Below are 15,709 nucleotides of genomic sequence, written 5' to 3' on the forward strand. Positions count from 1 at the left end.
TCCCACAGAGACCAGTTCTGTGTGTTTCCTGTAGTGAAGACTATTCAAAGAAGCTATAATCCTGCAATAGTTTATAGCAAAATCAATTTGATATGCCTTGAAAAATACTCACTTGTATTACAGTCAAAGGAAATGCGTGTGCAGAGCTGAGAATTTATACTTGTAATGAATTTCTCGAAGCTGGAAATGCATGTGGTTGTGTAATTGAGGGTCCTCTTATGTTTGATTAAATTTTTCCTTTTCCCAGCTCTTTTGAAGGAGAATACTGGTTTATCACTGCAGTTAGTTAGGAAGGTTTTTAGGATTTTAAACCTCTATTTCAGAAGAGGCTCTCCTGTTCAGCAGTATTTTGTGCTAATTTAGTTCCAAATGCTCTGAGTGCCTCCAAGGAGGTAATTAGGTGAATTATTGTGGCGTAGCTCTGTGTACAGTACCTGCTTGGCAGCACATCTTTGAGCTGATATTTAAGAACTACTGCAGCACCCTCAAGTGGTGATGCTGATCTGTGTTTACAGTTGGTTTTCTTCCTCAAATGTTTATTTCTAGGCTTATGGATAATTTCAATGCTCAGGTATTGTCAGTCCCTGCAGTCCTTACTGAGGTGAAGTACCCACTAAATACAATTAATCACACTGGGATCTTCACAACAGTCTCAGGGAAGTTTTCCTTGGATTGTCAAATGATTTTATGGAGCACATAAAGTGTTCTCTGTGCCTGCAGTAACTGTGGCTTTTGGCTAGAATAAATAACCTGAGAACCCTATAGAAAGAGAAACAGCACTTGGGGTTTTCCTCAGACCGTGGTGCAAACATGGAACAACTGTGGCATAAGAAACACAATTTCTTGAGCACACACACCAACCCCAGTGACATCTATAGCAAATGACTTAGGAAGAATGAATGCTATTTCTTAAGGAATTTTTGCTATCTGTGTGGTTTAGGTCCTTTTCCATTAGGTGCCTATTTTAAACAAGCAGCTGGGCACCAGATCAGATGAACAGCCCTGGTTTGGGGCCTTGCTACTTCCAAAATTAGCAAGTGGCACCTCTCCTGATGTTTCATCTCCTCCTAATTCTGCCGAGCCTTCCCAGCAACAAGAGCCATTGCCCTGTAAAACAAAAGGCCAAAGGACAAAAAGCCTGTGCACCCTCCTGCCCCCAGGACAGACCTACATGAGCAAATCCCTCAGCTCCACTGGCCTCTAAAACACTGATGAGAAATTTCATCTCAGAAATTTACTGTAAGCCTTAATGGGTGTTGTCTCTGCTTTAAGGGCTTTAAGTGAAACCAGATATCACAGATACTGTCTTGTCACTTAATTTGTACTGGACACAGTGCACAGGGTGGGGGAGTGGAAGTGCTCCCTCACCCCCAGAGCTGCTTTGTGCCCCGTGTGCTAATGCTGTGGGTTAGCAGAATGGCACAGCTGCTAGTTTATCACCCCTTTCTTCCACGTCTGGTGTCTTTTCTGGACCAAACTCGGAGAACAGGCCTGAAAAACATGATAAAAAATTCAGTTTTATTTCTGGAGGGTAGAAGGCAGTCCAGACTCTTATTTATAAAACTGTATTGATCCAAATGAATTTTCTTCCGATTGTTATTAATACTTAATTTAAATTTATTTTTTCGTTTTTGCCTTCTCTCAGTTACTTGACATAGAAAATAGACATCACTAGAATTGTAAACTTTGTCCTCCTGTCTTTTTTTTACCTTTCTTTTGAAAAAAAAGACTCATTTTAAATGTGCCATCTAGGTTTCCATCTATATAAGAGACTGCATTGTGTTCAGAAGAGAAGCATGTCAGTAGAGGGCAGGGTCCAACAGCAGTGAGTTTCCAAAGGGATCTGATAAAGAAATGACAACTATTTTCTAATACGAGCTATATAATAGACAAAAACTTTGTGTGATGGAATATATTTAATTTAAAGTCTGTGCTCTGATCTTAAAGGCCTGCTGTCAGCTTAGAAATCACAGTGTGATCTTTTTTATTGTATTTTTTTTTCCTATAGAAAAGCACTACTGGTACCAAAAGAGAGAGAGAGAGAGATTACTTTGTAAACTTGCCTTAGGCTGCTCCTAAAATAAGCAGAAAGGTGCAGTCAGGCATCTCCCACCATTGCTGCAGTACTGAGCTGGGATATGCAGGCAGCCCACACTGCAGCTGACCCACAAACCCATTTTGTGACATTTTGGGGCACGTGTGGGGCTTGCAAGGTGCCAGGGCAGGCAGCTTCTGCTGCCTCCTAAACTAGGTGGCCTGGCTAGAGAATTGCCTGTGGTGGAGAGGGGAGCTAAGCTCAGCATGAGAATCCCAGTCAAGGTTCAGTCATGGTCATATGTAGGCACATTTCTCTTCACAGAGAAAAGCAAGGCACGGCTTCCCAAGAATATTTCTGGTTTTCCTTTCTCTGAGGTTTAAAGAATGTGAAACTCAGCCCCTCATGCCTGGATCAGGAGCTCAGGAACATCCCAGATAATGTGGGGCTCCTCTGCAGCTCCCTGGCAAAAGCAGGCCAAAGATGAAATAATTGTCACTGTACTCATTTAGAAATAGGCCTCCATGAGTTTTCTGAAGGCCACACTATTTCAGGTTTAGGAGACTGGGAAATTCCAAATATTTCACTCCTTTCAGGTGTTTTTTTTCCCTTTTCCATAGGATCATGTAATCATAGAATTGTTTAGTTTGGAAAGGATCATTGATCCCGACTGCTGACCCACCTTTAAACCATGCCCCAAGTGCCACATCTATACATATTAAATACCTTCAGGCAGTGACTCCACAGTGCTTTGGACAGCCTGGTCCAGTGCTAGACATCCTTTCTATGAGGAAATCTTTTGTAATATCCAGCCTAAATCTTCCCTGCTCAACTTGAGACTGTTTCCTGTCATCCTGTTTCTTGGAAAAGAGAGCAATCTCCACCTGGCTACAAGGGAGCTGTAGAAACAATAAGATCTCCCCTGAGCCTCCTTTCTTCCAGGGAGAACACCCTCAGCTCCCTCAAACACTTCTTATAGGACTTGAGCCCTGATACAAGCCAGTTTCCAAAACTTTCTTGCAAATCCTTTAACACAAAGAAAGCGCTGTGCGTTTCAAGATACGACAGATGCTTTTTGTAAGAAAATCCCACGTCATTTAAATTCCTACATGTCCTATTCTAGCCAAAACACAGTTTTGCCCCATTTTGGGGTGGCTGTCCTACTTTCTGCTTATGTCATCACTGTTATCCAGCAAATGTTTCCACCTCTGACAAGTTGTTGCCTGCATTTGTCATAATGCGCCGCAAGTGTCGGTGCCACGTGTGCTCCATCTTTAAGGACCCGTATGTTCCTGGGTGACACAACTGGGCCATGCTCATTGCTTTTGAAGCATCATCCACTTCCAAGAATACCAAGCAGCACCAGTAGAAGGACAGACAACTTTAAACGGGGGTATTCTTTTCTCAGAAAAGGAAATTTTCACTAAAATGATCACCCCCAGAATCAGCGGCGTGTTCTGTTTTGCCAAGTTACTGGATGGGCAAAGATATATTTAAATTGGTGAATAATGGCTAGAATAAACAATTTCCACAGGAAAATGGTAAAATTTTCTTGGCCTTATGAAGCTGAAGAAGGTTACATTGTGGTTGTTTATATGAAATCATTGAAGATGTAGCATTGAGAAACAATTTAGTGATTTAAGAACCATAAATTCCAGATAAATGGCGATGCCGGTTCCACCTGCCCATTGCTGATAAGGTTCCTGGAGGGATGGCATCAACCAGTGTATCAAGTGATATTTCATTAGAAGTTACTTCTTTAAGTCATGGTGGCCTCATTTTTTTCAACAATTGCATTCAGGTGTTGGTGCTTTTACAAAATGCAGCTCTGGTTGTGCTGCTGAAGTTGTGTTGGAGGGAATTAGATTATTTTTCTCTGAAAGAAGAAACCTTTTTCAGGGGTTTGAAATGATCAGTTGCATTCAGAATTTTCCAGGATTGAATTTGTCAGGCTCTTATTCAGATAATGATGAAGCAGTTTGTTTTTTTCTCACTTAGTGGAGTCCTGAATTGCTTTTATCTGTGTGGTGAAATTATTGAACATCTCTAAAGTTCGTTTTCATACTTTCTTCAGTTCACTTGACATGCTTTTATGATTTCTTGGCTTATGAAAATAATATGGATCTATCTATAGATCTCTCTCTAAGTCAGGAGTGACTAGGTGTGTGCCTGGCTTGTTTCACAAAGCATTGAGTTTGTTTTTTAAAGATATTACTGAACAATCCAATAAGATCTCTGTCACTTTAACTAGAAACTAGAAATAAAATGCTCCTAAATTTAGGTACATGCAGTGAATACATCAAGGCTCATGTGAATATCCACTGGAATTTTCCAAAGCAGCAACTCATATTGATTATACAATCACTGATCTGATTTTGATAATTCCAGTGTGTATTCCAGTGCCTCACATTGCTGAATACCCTTGCAAAGTTTAGTGCCTCTGGCATATGTTGAAAGAGTGCACTAAAATTAAAAGGAAGCACATATGCTGGTGAGTTTAATCCAGGTACATCCTAAGAGATGTTTAAAATGAAAACCTCTCATTGGTTGGCTTTTTTATTGACCCTAAACATCTTTGCTCATAAACTTTTTTTAAACTGGTAAAGATGTAATTTATTAGTCTCCAATCAGTATTCAATTCTTGTCCTTGTGTCTCCCACCTTTTAAAAAATGAATGCACTGTTTGACAGCCATATATAATTCTCTATATTTGTTGTTACATAACGGCACTTGACCAGAAACATTTACAAACCTTTAAAATAACTTCCATAAAGTTCTATAAAATAACTTCCTCAGCCATTTTTAACTTTGTTACTGAGAGAGGTGAATTGGACAAGCTGTGTAATTTGTACTTTAAAAACAATGAGCAAGCCTGTAAGATTTTTTCCTTAATCAATTTATGAAGCCAGATAGGCAGGCAGGAAAGAACATGCACCAGCACTGAGAGTGAGGAAGCACAAATATCAACCAATTTAAATTAGTCTCAAATCCAAAATGACATTATTTACTTTGAGGTGATTTCAGGGGACTTCAGACAGTTAATCTAGAGCTGTGATCTATAAAACCCTGGTTCACAGCCCACTTAGCTCCAGATGACTGGAACTCATCAGATGCCTTTCTGTTCAGCCTGAAAACTTCCTCAAGTAGCCCCAGTGGCAATTCTGCATATTCAGAACTGTCCATGAAGACATCCCACAACAGCTCCTCACCTGTCTGCAATCCTGCTCTGGGAGTCAGAAACTGGGATGAATTGTACCTACAGCCTTCAAGATTGATCTGGTATTTATTCCTAGAGAATATCCAACATGCTCCTCACAGGGAGAGGTTTTACAGACCTTCATCATTGCTCCTTCCTCTGTAAATGCTGCAAGAGAAGAACATTTGAATATGCTGAATCTGTGCCAAACTGGAGGAAGAAACATATGTCTGGCAGGGCCAGAAGGAGAACAAAGGAGTGGGAGGATATTTGGTTAGCCTAAGGTAGCCTTTTTGACATGTCCACTTCTCTAAATACACTTTTTTCCTTGCATATACATATTTCTCTCTAGGGTTTCCTTTCATCTGGGGGGTTCCAAAATCTAAAATTGTGTCATTACATCCCTTGAGTCTTTTAGTAAATCTAGGTTTCAGTTCTCTTCCAAGCAACAAAAAAAAAAAAAATCTGTGAATTTAGTGACAGCTCATCTAAGGAGTCAGATCTGTTTAAAGAAAATCTTTGTATTAGAAAAAAAAAGTCTTCAAGTTAAATTATTTTGTCTTGTCTGCTCCCTTTGAATCTTGTGGCATGCATTTGAAATGCTAACTCATTAAATTCCTTCTGCTTCTCCAAGATTCTTCATGCACAAGTGCTTTTTGGGAGGTGGAAATTCAGAATTTCTCCAAGGTATTTTGCTTCTGCGTGCTGCCAATTTTACAGTGGTGAATTAGGCAGGAATTGCATCAGCTTCTCCCAACTTGGGCAATTAAGGATGTGCAGATGTGGCTCGTGCACACAAATGGAGCAGGAACCTTTCACATCTAGGGCTGAGTGTATCTCTTGCCTTGAGTCAAGGTGACAGAAGGATGCTTTTGCAAGATGGTTGCATTTCTGAAAGACCTCCAACAGCCTGCTTTGCCTTTCTGAAGACAAATATGTTCCCTTTCCTTTCTGAAAACCCCCTTGAGAGGTCAGATTAATCAGGCAACCTGGTTGCTGTCGTGGCATATCTGACTTGAGTACCAAACCCTGGCAGGTTACACAGCAGAGAGGAATGTGCACGGTGGAGATCAGCTCAGGGATGTTGGCCAAGTCTCACATGGATGCCAGCAGCTTGTGGCATCCAAGGAAAGATGTATTTATCTGTAATGCTCCAATTCCTGGCTTCTCTTGAAGACACAGAATTGGGATTTCGTCCTAACTTCTCTCAGATAAAGCTCCCAAAGACAGAATGTTAATTAAGACAAGAAAGAGAGTCTGCAGTACAAATGTTATTGGTATGGATGTCAGTTCCAGCTATGGGGCTAAGCCAGGATCCTGATGTGGTGTGCAGCTGTACAAACACATGTACATCAGTATTTTCTTGTACTTAAGCTTTGCATAACCTTTTCTAGCACCTTTTTTAGCACTTGCACAACCATTGTTCCCAACTCCTCTGGTCCGTGTTGGTTTCTTTTTTTTTTTTCCTGCCTTTCATCACCTCTGCACCAACTGCAAAATCATAAAAAAACATATAGGAAAGACCTTCTTGGTCATGTGATCTATACTTTTGCCAGTTGGCAGGATTATGCCTTACAGCACATTTTCTAATGCCTCATACAGGCTATTTATAAGTGCCCTCAGCATTAGGACTTTCACCTATTTCCTTTGGACACAGTCCTGCTCACACTACAGGGAAGAACCTGCTGATATTGAGCTACCTGCTCTTGATTTCATTTAATTAGGCCTTGGTGGGTACCAGGACTCTCACTGGTTAAAATCACCTGTTTTGCTGACTCCTGAGAGAACATTCATCCACCAGGTGCTGGAATTGCCCTCTGCAGCAGCTGATCTCCCTGGTTTTGAAAATACTCCATTGTGTGGCTCCAACTAATCCTGTACCAGCCCAGCCAGGCTCCTTGCTCCCCAGGCACATTGGTGCTTTCAATCTCTGACAGTTTTGGTCCATTTCCTCTCTGCCTCTTTGACGTCTCTCATCTTCGTCTCCTTTTTCTCTCAGCCCTCCTGGTACTCCACTGTGTCCCTCCCTCTTCTATATGCTTTTGATTTTTTTTTTTCTTCTTGGCTCCCTCTGGGCCCACCTCTTCTCCTGAAGAGCCTTTTCTTTCAGCCTACTTTCATTTTTCCCCCAAAATCTTGTATCCTGTGAAGCCACCATTATCTATTATTCTCAGTACTTGAGTATCAGTGTTTTCTATTCCCCACAAAAGCCTTCATTCCACCACTTGTGGAAGACTGAATTATTCTTGTGGTGTTCAGAAACAAATTTTACCAATGTTTCTCTTAGTCCAGCTTGGAGAGCTTCCTTGTTAATTTAGGGACTTCAGTTTGTTTTATTTTTTTTAATCATTTTAAGATCTGCAAGATTATTTTTCTGAATAGAGTGTGATTCCAGAGAGAAATATTCATCTCTATGTCCTCACTCGCTGTCCAATGCTGCATTTCTACATCTCTTGCTCTGAGATGCTGTTGGCACAAATAATGAGCTGAGAAAGTGAGCACTCAGCACACTAATTCCACAATATCCACTGCCCCTCTGCAGCCCTACTGTCACATTTTGCCACAGTGCAGTGCTCCCCCCAGCACACCCCTTAGATCAAAATGAATGATCGAGTGTGTCCTCAGGGACTGACACAGGAAAGGGAATTCCTGTTCTGCTCTGGTTGGGTTTCCAGTTGACACCAGGCAGCAGATGTATAGGAGGCAAAAGCCTGGGGCCATTAGAGATTCATGAGCTGGATGGTTTTATCTTGGCTGACCATGGGAATAGGAGTTACAATATTGTATCTTTGTCTCTCTAGTGCCTAGACAGTTGCTATTATAAAAATCCTTGGTGTTTTATATTAATAAATACAGTCATTTAAAGAGAAAATATTAAATTGGCCTTTTTGGGAGTGATATTAAAAAAATAACCGGGAAATTCTAAGCTTCCTTTACAAGCTCATTGGAAAATGAAACTATAATAGTTCAAATAATAAAAAGTGTACTTGAACTACTGAAAAAAAATCTTTTGTTAAAAAATACACTAATCAGCTGCTTAATAGCTGTCACCACTTGAAAACTAGAAACATGTTTAGCTCTGTCTGCAACAAACTCTATATTATTTAGATGGCAAGCTCATAAATTGCTTTGTCAGAAAGAAGAATGGAACATGAATAACAATGCATGAATTCCCTGACAGATAGAAGTTATATCTAAATAAAAAATGTCCAGGAGTAATATTGCAGGATTGTTTCTTTGCCAGTGTTATTCTGAGCTGATTTGTCTGAAACCAAATATTTAATGTAAAGTTTTAAAGGCAGTAGGGCTTGGGTTTGACCTGCTTTTGATTGTGTTACATTAATAGTGCTGAAATATGGGGACACTGTTTATTTGTACAGCATGGGGAGAAATAAGTGTCATTTTTTTTTCTGAATGCTTCCAAAATGTCAGTAAAACAGACTTTGGTGCTGCAGGGAAAATGTCTTAACTAACACACTTTATTTTGATGGAAATGTCACTAGTTAGGAATCAAACCTCCCTTCAAAACTTTGGATACTGAATTAAATACATGTCTAAAAGACGCTTGAGGACACTGTTTATTTTGAAATGCCTTGATTTTTATCTTGGGATCTCATTGCAGGGTTTAGGGAAAGGATTTTCCTTACATGTAGGATGTGTGTTTAAAGACAAGAACCTTATGTTCGTACTTTTGAAATATTTTGCCTCTTTACACATGTTTCATAACAAAAATTGCTCACTTCTCAAATCTTGGCATGGGCTGGGAAGGTTTTCTGCTGCAATGCAACCCCAGTTCCTGAAGTGGTGTTTGTTTAGTGCCATTTTGCTGCCATGTTTCCTGTGTTTCTTGGCTTTGGCTCCATGTTTTCCATGCCCTGTCAGTGTGCAGCTTGTGTGCCACTCTCTGGTGACAAAACCAGGACATTGTAGAGGACTCTGGGCTCCCAGTCATGCACAGATGAGCAGCACATTAACCAGGGCTTGCAGGTGGAGGGGAGTGGTGCTGTTCACTGGGGTTCTTGGACTGGGAAGAGATGAGGATCTGACTCCATGTTTCAGAAGGCTGATTTATTATTTTATGATTTATATTGCATTAAAACTGTACTAAAAGAATAGAAGAAAAGGTTTCATCAGAAGGCTAGCTAAGAATAAAATAGCAAGGAATGATAACAAAGACTTCTGTCTCAGACAGAGTCCCAGCCAGCTGACTGTGATTGGCCATTAATTAGAAACAACCACATGAGACCAGTCACAGATGCACCTGTTGCATTCCACAGCAGCAGATAACCATTTGTTTGCATTTTGTTCCTGAGTCCTCTCAGCTTCTCAGGAAGAAAAAACCTTAAAGAAAGGATTTTTCATAAAAGATGTCTGCGACAGAGGGGAGAGGAGCTTCCAGCCCTGAGCAGAGCCTCAGGAGCCCTGGGCTCCTTCCCTAGCAGGCAGCCAGGGCTACCATAACACATTTGCAGGGACATCCTGAGCTGACTTGTGCCCTGGCAGGCTGGAGTGCTCTCCAGAGTCCCTAATGCAATCATCTGGGTCCCTATGACTCAGAAAAATCCTCCTGCTTTCAGCAATGGCATTGACAGACTGATCCTGGTGCATCTTGTTGCAGGGGGTTGTTTAAGATATTTCTGCCTCCAGCTGCCTGCAAAGCCCTTCCACACAAGGTCACCCTGGCTGAAGCAGGGTGACAGAAATGTGTCTTGCAGTTCCCAACTGGTGCAAACATCCTTCACCCACCATGATACCCAGAAAACAGCATTAAATTGTTTCTGCTGTCCCTGGTTTGTCATGGAGGGGAGAGCTCGAATCAGAAGTGCCTTTAAATAGCTGTAATTATTTATTTTTGGGTGAATGAATCACAGCCCAAAGCTACATGATCAGGATCTCTTGGTGGATGAGAACCATTTGGCTGTTTGTTTTTTTTTTTACTGAGCTTTTCAAGTATTTGACATTGCAATTCTGTGTTCCCCTAATATAATTTTTCCAGGAATTGTGTACACACATGCATGTCCAGTATATGTGTGCATGACTAAGCAAACTCAATTATGTGAGATCTTGGTTCTTAAGAATTAAAACCACAAGGTATTTAGATCTGAATTGGTCCTTAGAGGCTCTTTTGGTTTTCAGCTAGCTGTGATGCTGAATGTTTTCTTTTTTCTGTACTTTCTTTGAAACTTTTTAATTCAGGTATTTAATCTTTGTTGTTTTTTCCTGCCTAGTGATTTTGTCTTGCCTTTTTGTGGCTTTCTTTGATTATTCCTTTGTGTCCTAGTTTTTCCTTAGAAGTTAAAAATGCATTATTTCTTTTAATTTTATTCTCTTGTTCCTTTTTTTTTTTTCAGTGCTATTTGTCACCAATTCCAAATATCATAAAACCATGACTATTCCAAATATCATTAATGCAGTTTGAGGTGGAATTTAGCTGAGCTATGTGTCCAGATTTTTGGTAGTCAATTTGTGCCTGAAACAGAATTTAAAAGGGGTCCAAGTGGCTCCTGGAAAGTTACCTCTGTTATGACGGATGTCACTATGACTTAGAAGCCAGACCTTTGCTTCAGAGCATTGTGTGCTCATCTTGTTTTTTAATTAAATGTCAGCCTCTCAATTGTGAAGATCAAAATGATTCCTTCTTTGAAGTTCCATCAGGAAGGAGATAGAGCGTTTGTTTTTGTTTTCTCTCCTGATGAGATAAGGTTCCCTTTTCATCTAAATGTTAAGACATTTCATGCCTGACTTTGAAGGCACAAATAAAAAGGAGTGGATGAAACTATTCAGACACAAAGTGATTTTTGATCAGGCAGTTACTGAATTCATAGAGGGGGGAATTTTTGTGCTCTAGAATACTGTATACATGATCTACTGAAGTGGGTTTTTTTAAGACTGGTGAAATTACATATATTAGAGATGGTATTATCTTAACAACTAAAACGGCAAACAAGGACAGTGTTTAGAAACAGAATTTTAGCCCATAAAATCCACTAGTTAAATTAGAATGAAGTCTGTGTGCTCTAAAGCAGCAAGTTTCTCAGTGGGAATGAGCAAACACCAGTTTATGCTTTGTGCGTTGTGATCTCAATATCTCTGGCAAATTTAGAGGTCAAAGGGGAGGATTTCGGAGAGCAGAAGAGGGGACACCAACCCTGCCACTTTCCTTTTAACCTAAGCATCTGTTGCTATGGAAACCCCTGTGCCTGATGCTGGAGCAACAGGAACTGTCACCGCCAGTCCGGAGCAGCCGGGCCGGGCAGGACCTCGCTGTAGCTCCGCGCTGCTGCCCGGGCCGTGCGCGGTGTCCCCGCTGGCGGCTCCGGTGTCTGTGCCCGGTGTGCCCGCCGGGGCCGTGCCCGCTGTCCCCGCCCGGAGCTCGGAGCGGCGGCCGCGGCTCCAGGGCCGGGAGGCCCCGAGCAAAGGCCGTGCTGGGGCTCTCGGTGAGTCCCGGCCCCGACCCTGACCCTGACCCCGACCCCGGCCCCGGCCCCAGCCCAGCCCCGCTCCATCCCCGCCGCCGGGATCGCGGTTGTTTATCCCCGGCCGGAGCCGCCGGCAGCAGCTTTGGGCGGATTTCCACTGAGGGGCGCTGAAGCACGTTTTAATGCAGCAAAAATGAATTAATACAAAAATAGTAAGAGACGCGATTTACCGGATTATTTTAAAAAGCGACGACAACGACCACCTCCAAAAAAGCCGCATCCCTCCCCTGTTCTCGCTCCTCTCCGCGGCCGTGGGGGGCAGCAGGACGGGCGGAGGGACGGGCACCGGGCAGTGCCCGCTGGCCGGGCTGAGCCGAGCCCTCTGGGGCAGGGCAGGGCTGGGGGGAGGCTTCGCCCTCCCTCCCCTCGCCCCTTGCTGGGGCTGAGCCTCTCCGCGCCCAGCGGCCTCCCAGAGCCCCTCCGGCCGCCGGTCCCGCCTCCCAGCCTCGCCTTCCCCCTCCCCACCTCTTTTTTCCTCTCTCTCGGCTGGCGATCAGGTGTCTGTTGCCTTTTTTTTTTTTTTTTTTTTTTTCTTTTTTGAGTTGTTTCCCCGGGAAAAAAAAAAAAAAAAAAAAAAAAGGCATGAAAAAAATCCCCAGAAGGTACCGAAAAGGAGATGATCGTAGAAGAGCCCTCCTTCCCTGGAAGAGCAACGTGCTTTGAATGAGGCTTCCCAGCCTCTTCCACTCCGTCTCACACACTCTGTCACTCTGCCTCTCGCTTGTGCACACTGTTGGTATGCGACCTCGGAGGCGACTGCTCCGCCACCTCTGCCTGGGGAGCCACTGACAGCCAGCGATTGAGCCAGCCCCCCTTCCTTTTTTTTTTTTTTTTTCCTCCGTGCTTTTGCAAACACACACGCACACCCCCAAAGCACATTTAATGCTGATCCACTCAGGCGCCATTATCGGGGGTACGTCTTCGTGGAGTGTTTTGGTGATTTTTTTTTTTCTCTTCTATTTTTTTTTTTCCTTCCCAACACTGGATGGTGCAGCGTTCCCGGGGCCTGTGGTGTTACGGCTCGATCGCGTTTTATTATTTATTTATCTATCTTCTCTCTTCTTCCTCTCATCACTCCCCCGTCTCTGCTCTCTTGAACCCCCCGGCTTCTCTCCGGGTGCCGGTGCAGAGGGGACCGGGGAGCAGCATCCCTCTCTCTCCCTCCCACTGATGTGGGACTGATCCTCACCCTCATGTGTAGCATGCTGTAGCCAAAAAAGAAGAGAGGAGGGGAAGAAAAAAAAAAAAAAGAAGCGGCTCTCTTGCCCTCCCTCTCCCTCGCTTCCCGCGGATTGACTTCATGGCTTCGCTGTACCAGCGGTTCAGCGGGAAGATCAACACCTCCCGCTCGTTCCCCGTTCCCCCCGAAGCGAGTCACCTCCTGGGCGCCCAGAGCAGCGAGGAGGACGGCGCTGCCGGCAAGACCCCGCGTCCATTGCAACAGGAAGGCGCCCGGCCCCGCTTCCAGTACCAGTCGCGAAGTGACTGCGAGGAGGAGGATGTAAGCGCCGCTGTGGCTCGCGTGGGGCTGGGTTGGGTTTTGGGTTGGGTTTTGGGTGCCCCCCCCTCCCCGCCCCCTGTCCTGCGGGATGGCTGTGTGCCCCTCTAAGCTGGCAGCGATTTTCTTGCGCTTTGTCCGCTCGTCTTTCCAGGCGGGTGTTTGCGCTGCTCCTCTTGCCCTGGAGTGCCGGGGATGGTGCGGGACGGAGCCCGCCGGGAGCCGAGCGGAGCCGGGACGCGCCCGCCCCGCGCTGGCCCCGCAGCTCTCCCGGTACCGAGCTCCCTGCGCGGCTCTGCGCTCCCGGCAACGGGGCTGGGGGCGCGGGGTCAGCGCCGTGCGAAACGCCAGGTGCCAGCCCCGTCCTGCTGCCCCCAAGCTAGGCGACAAGCCTCCCCATCCCCTTTTTCATTTCTAAATTTTTTTAAAAAAATTTAGAATTTTTATTCCGTGCTTTACCCTTTAACACTCTCCCGGGGCAGAAGTCTTTACCTCGTCCCTCCCTCCTCTCCTTCCTGTCAGCCTCCTCCTAAGCTGGCAGCAGGGAAACTTTTTAACCCCTGAGCAGCCGTTTCGGGGTCTCTCTGTGCCCCCTCCCCGCCGTCCCCGGGCGGGCTCCCGCGGGGAAGCCGAAAACTTCGGCCGCGCACCTTCCTCTCCTTCAAAGGGTGCATCTGCATATCGCCTTAGTAACGAGTGACTAATCCAGGCCGCTGGCTGCCTGCTGTGTCCGATGGAGTTAAACTAGTCAGGGTCGATTCCCCCTGGTTCTTTTGGGGTGGCGAGGAGGGGGACAGACTGAGAGAACAAGGACCAGTGATAGATCAAAACGTGTGGCTCCGCATGGCAGGCTGGTGTTAGGTTTGCACAGGGATTTGAGTGTGTTTTGCCTCTGTGGAAGCACACGCAAGGGGAAGCAAATGGCTGCAGCTGGGAATAATGTTTGTGCCTGTTAAAAATACTTCTTGCCCGAGTGGGACGCATTAGCTTTGCAGCAGGGTTTAGCTTTGGCTCTGGGAGCCTTCCCAAGCAAGGCACAGCTTCAAGCCACAACAGCAGGGCTGCTTCACTCCGTGGAGAGAGTTGTGTATGCAGGGAAATGCTCTCGGTTTATCTTTTAAATCCCTGTCCGTTCTCCCGTCCCTTTGTAAAGACTTTTGTGGTCCACAGAGCAAGGGCACTTCTGTCAGCGATGGGGCCAATCGACCTAAAGGTGACTGAATCTCCCCGAGGTGACTGAATGCTGACAGCCCCGGGGGACAGCAGTGGCAGGGACCTGAATTGACTCTTCCTGTGACTCGCTCACGATCTTGGCACTGCTGCCCCTTGGCCCCGGCCAGGTGCAGGAGGACACCAGGCCCTTCCCCGGGTGCCCGTACCCGCTGGTGACTCTCTCCCGGTGTGGCTGGGGACACGGGGCCCTTCCCGGCCGTGTGCTGGGCTCTAGATGTCGCTGCGAGCCAGCGGAGTGCCACCTCCAGGGCTGGGCTCAGGCACATTTTCCTCATTGTTTTAATTCCGTTTTCCTGGACTTGCAGACAGCAGATGTCTGGAGCCGCTTCTCTGGTCACCAGAAGCGCTGAGTGCGGAAGCAGAGGAAAGCCTGGAAAGCCTGCAGTTTATCATGTGCGAGGGATTTCTGCTGACAGGCTCCAGAGTAATAATAATAATAATAACATCCTTTAACTTCTGTAAGGAAAGTTTTTCTCTCTTTCTTTTTTTTTTTTCCCCCCCTTTCTTTTCTTCCCTCATCCCCTCAGAGTTGTGTGGGTGCCCAGTGACTGCTGGGCACGGTTGAGGGACACTGCTGTCTGTGCCTCCCTGGTGTCTTCTGCAACGAAATGCAAAAAAGTGTGCCCAGAATCAGGGATTTGGGGTGACACTTTAACGCACGTGGACACTTAGCGTGATTGTTTCTAAAAGGGACAACCTGTCCTAGAAAGTGGCTCGGCAGTTCACAAGAGAGCCCTTCAGCAGAGACTGGGAAATCTGAGCTGGTGGTCTCTGGCAGAGGGTTTTTCAGGTCGTGAGGACGAAGTCGTGACAAACCAGTGGGAATGTCTTTAAATTGCGTGTTTCAGGGAGCGGGGCCCGGCGCCGGCAGGAGGGGGCGGGCGGCTGGAGGTGTCCGCGGTGCTGAACCGGGGTGGAGCGGGACGGTACCGGGGCGGCTGTCCGGGGTGCCGAACCCCTGACTCCTTCTGGGTCAGAAGGAGCTGCCCGAGATACCGAACCCTCTTGTCCCGGGTTAGAAGGAGCTGTCCGAGGTTCCGAACCCCTCTGTCCTGGGTCAGGAGAAGCTGTCTGCAGTGCCGATCCCCTCCTGTCCCGGGTCAGGAGAAGCTGTCTGCAGTGCCGATCCCCTCCTGTCCCGGGTCAGGAGAAGCTGTCTGCAGCGCCGATCCCCTCCTGTCCCGGGTCAGGAGAAGCTGTCTGCAGTGCCGATCCCCTCCTGTCCCGGGTCAGGAGAAGCTGTCTGCAGCGCCGATCCCCTCCTGTCC

The 15,709-nt window shown here is 45.6% G+C and overlaps 1 protein-coding gene across 3 annotated transcripts in view; it reads left to right on the forward strand.

The window, feature by feature from the left end:
- The window catches only part of DPP6 (dipeptidyl peptidase like 6), a 574,879-nt gene that overhangs the window by 135,750 nt on the left and 423,420 nt on the right, over positions 1–15,709 (forward strand). The window contains exon 1 of one of the 3 annotated variants that reach the window (XM_063181427.1): positions 12,477–13,211. The exons of the other annotated variants lie outside the window; for them this stretch is intronic. Coding sequence (XP_063037497.1) covers positions 13,011–13,211 — 201 coding nt within the window. The 5' untranslated portion in view covers positions 12,477–13,010. Of the gene's footprint in view, positions 1–12,476; positions 13,212–15,709 lie in introns of those variants that run through there. 3 annotated transcript variants of the gene reach the window in all.

This window comes from Melospiza melodia, chromosome 1 (genome assembly GCF_035770615.1).
Source record: "Melospiza melodia melodia isolate bMelMel2 chromosome 1, bMelMel2.pri, whole genome shotgun sequence".
Classification (NCBI taxonomy): domain Eukaryota; kingdom Metazoa; phylum Chordata; class Aves; order Passeriformes; family Passerellidae; genus Melospiza; species Melospiza melodia.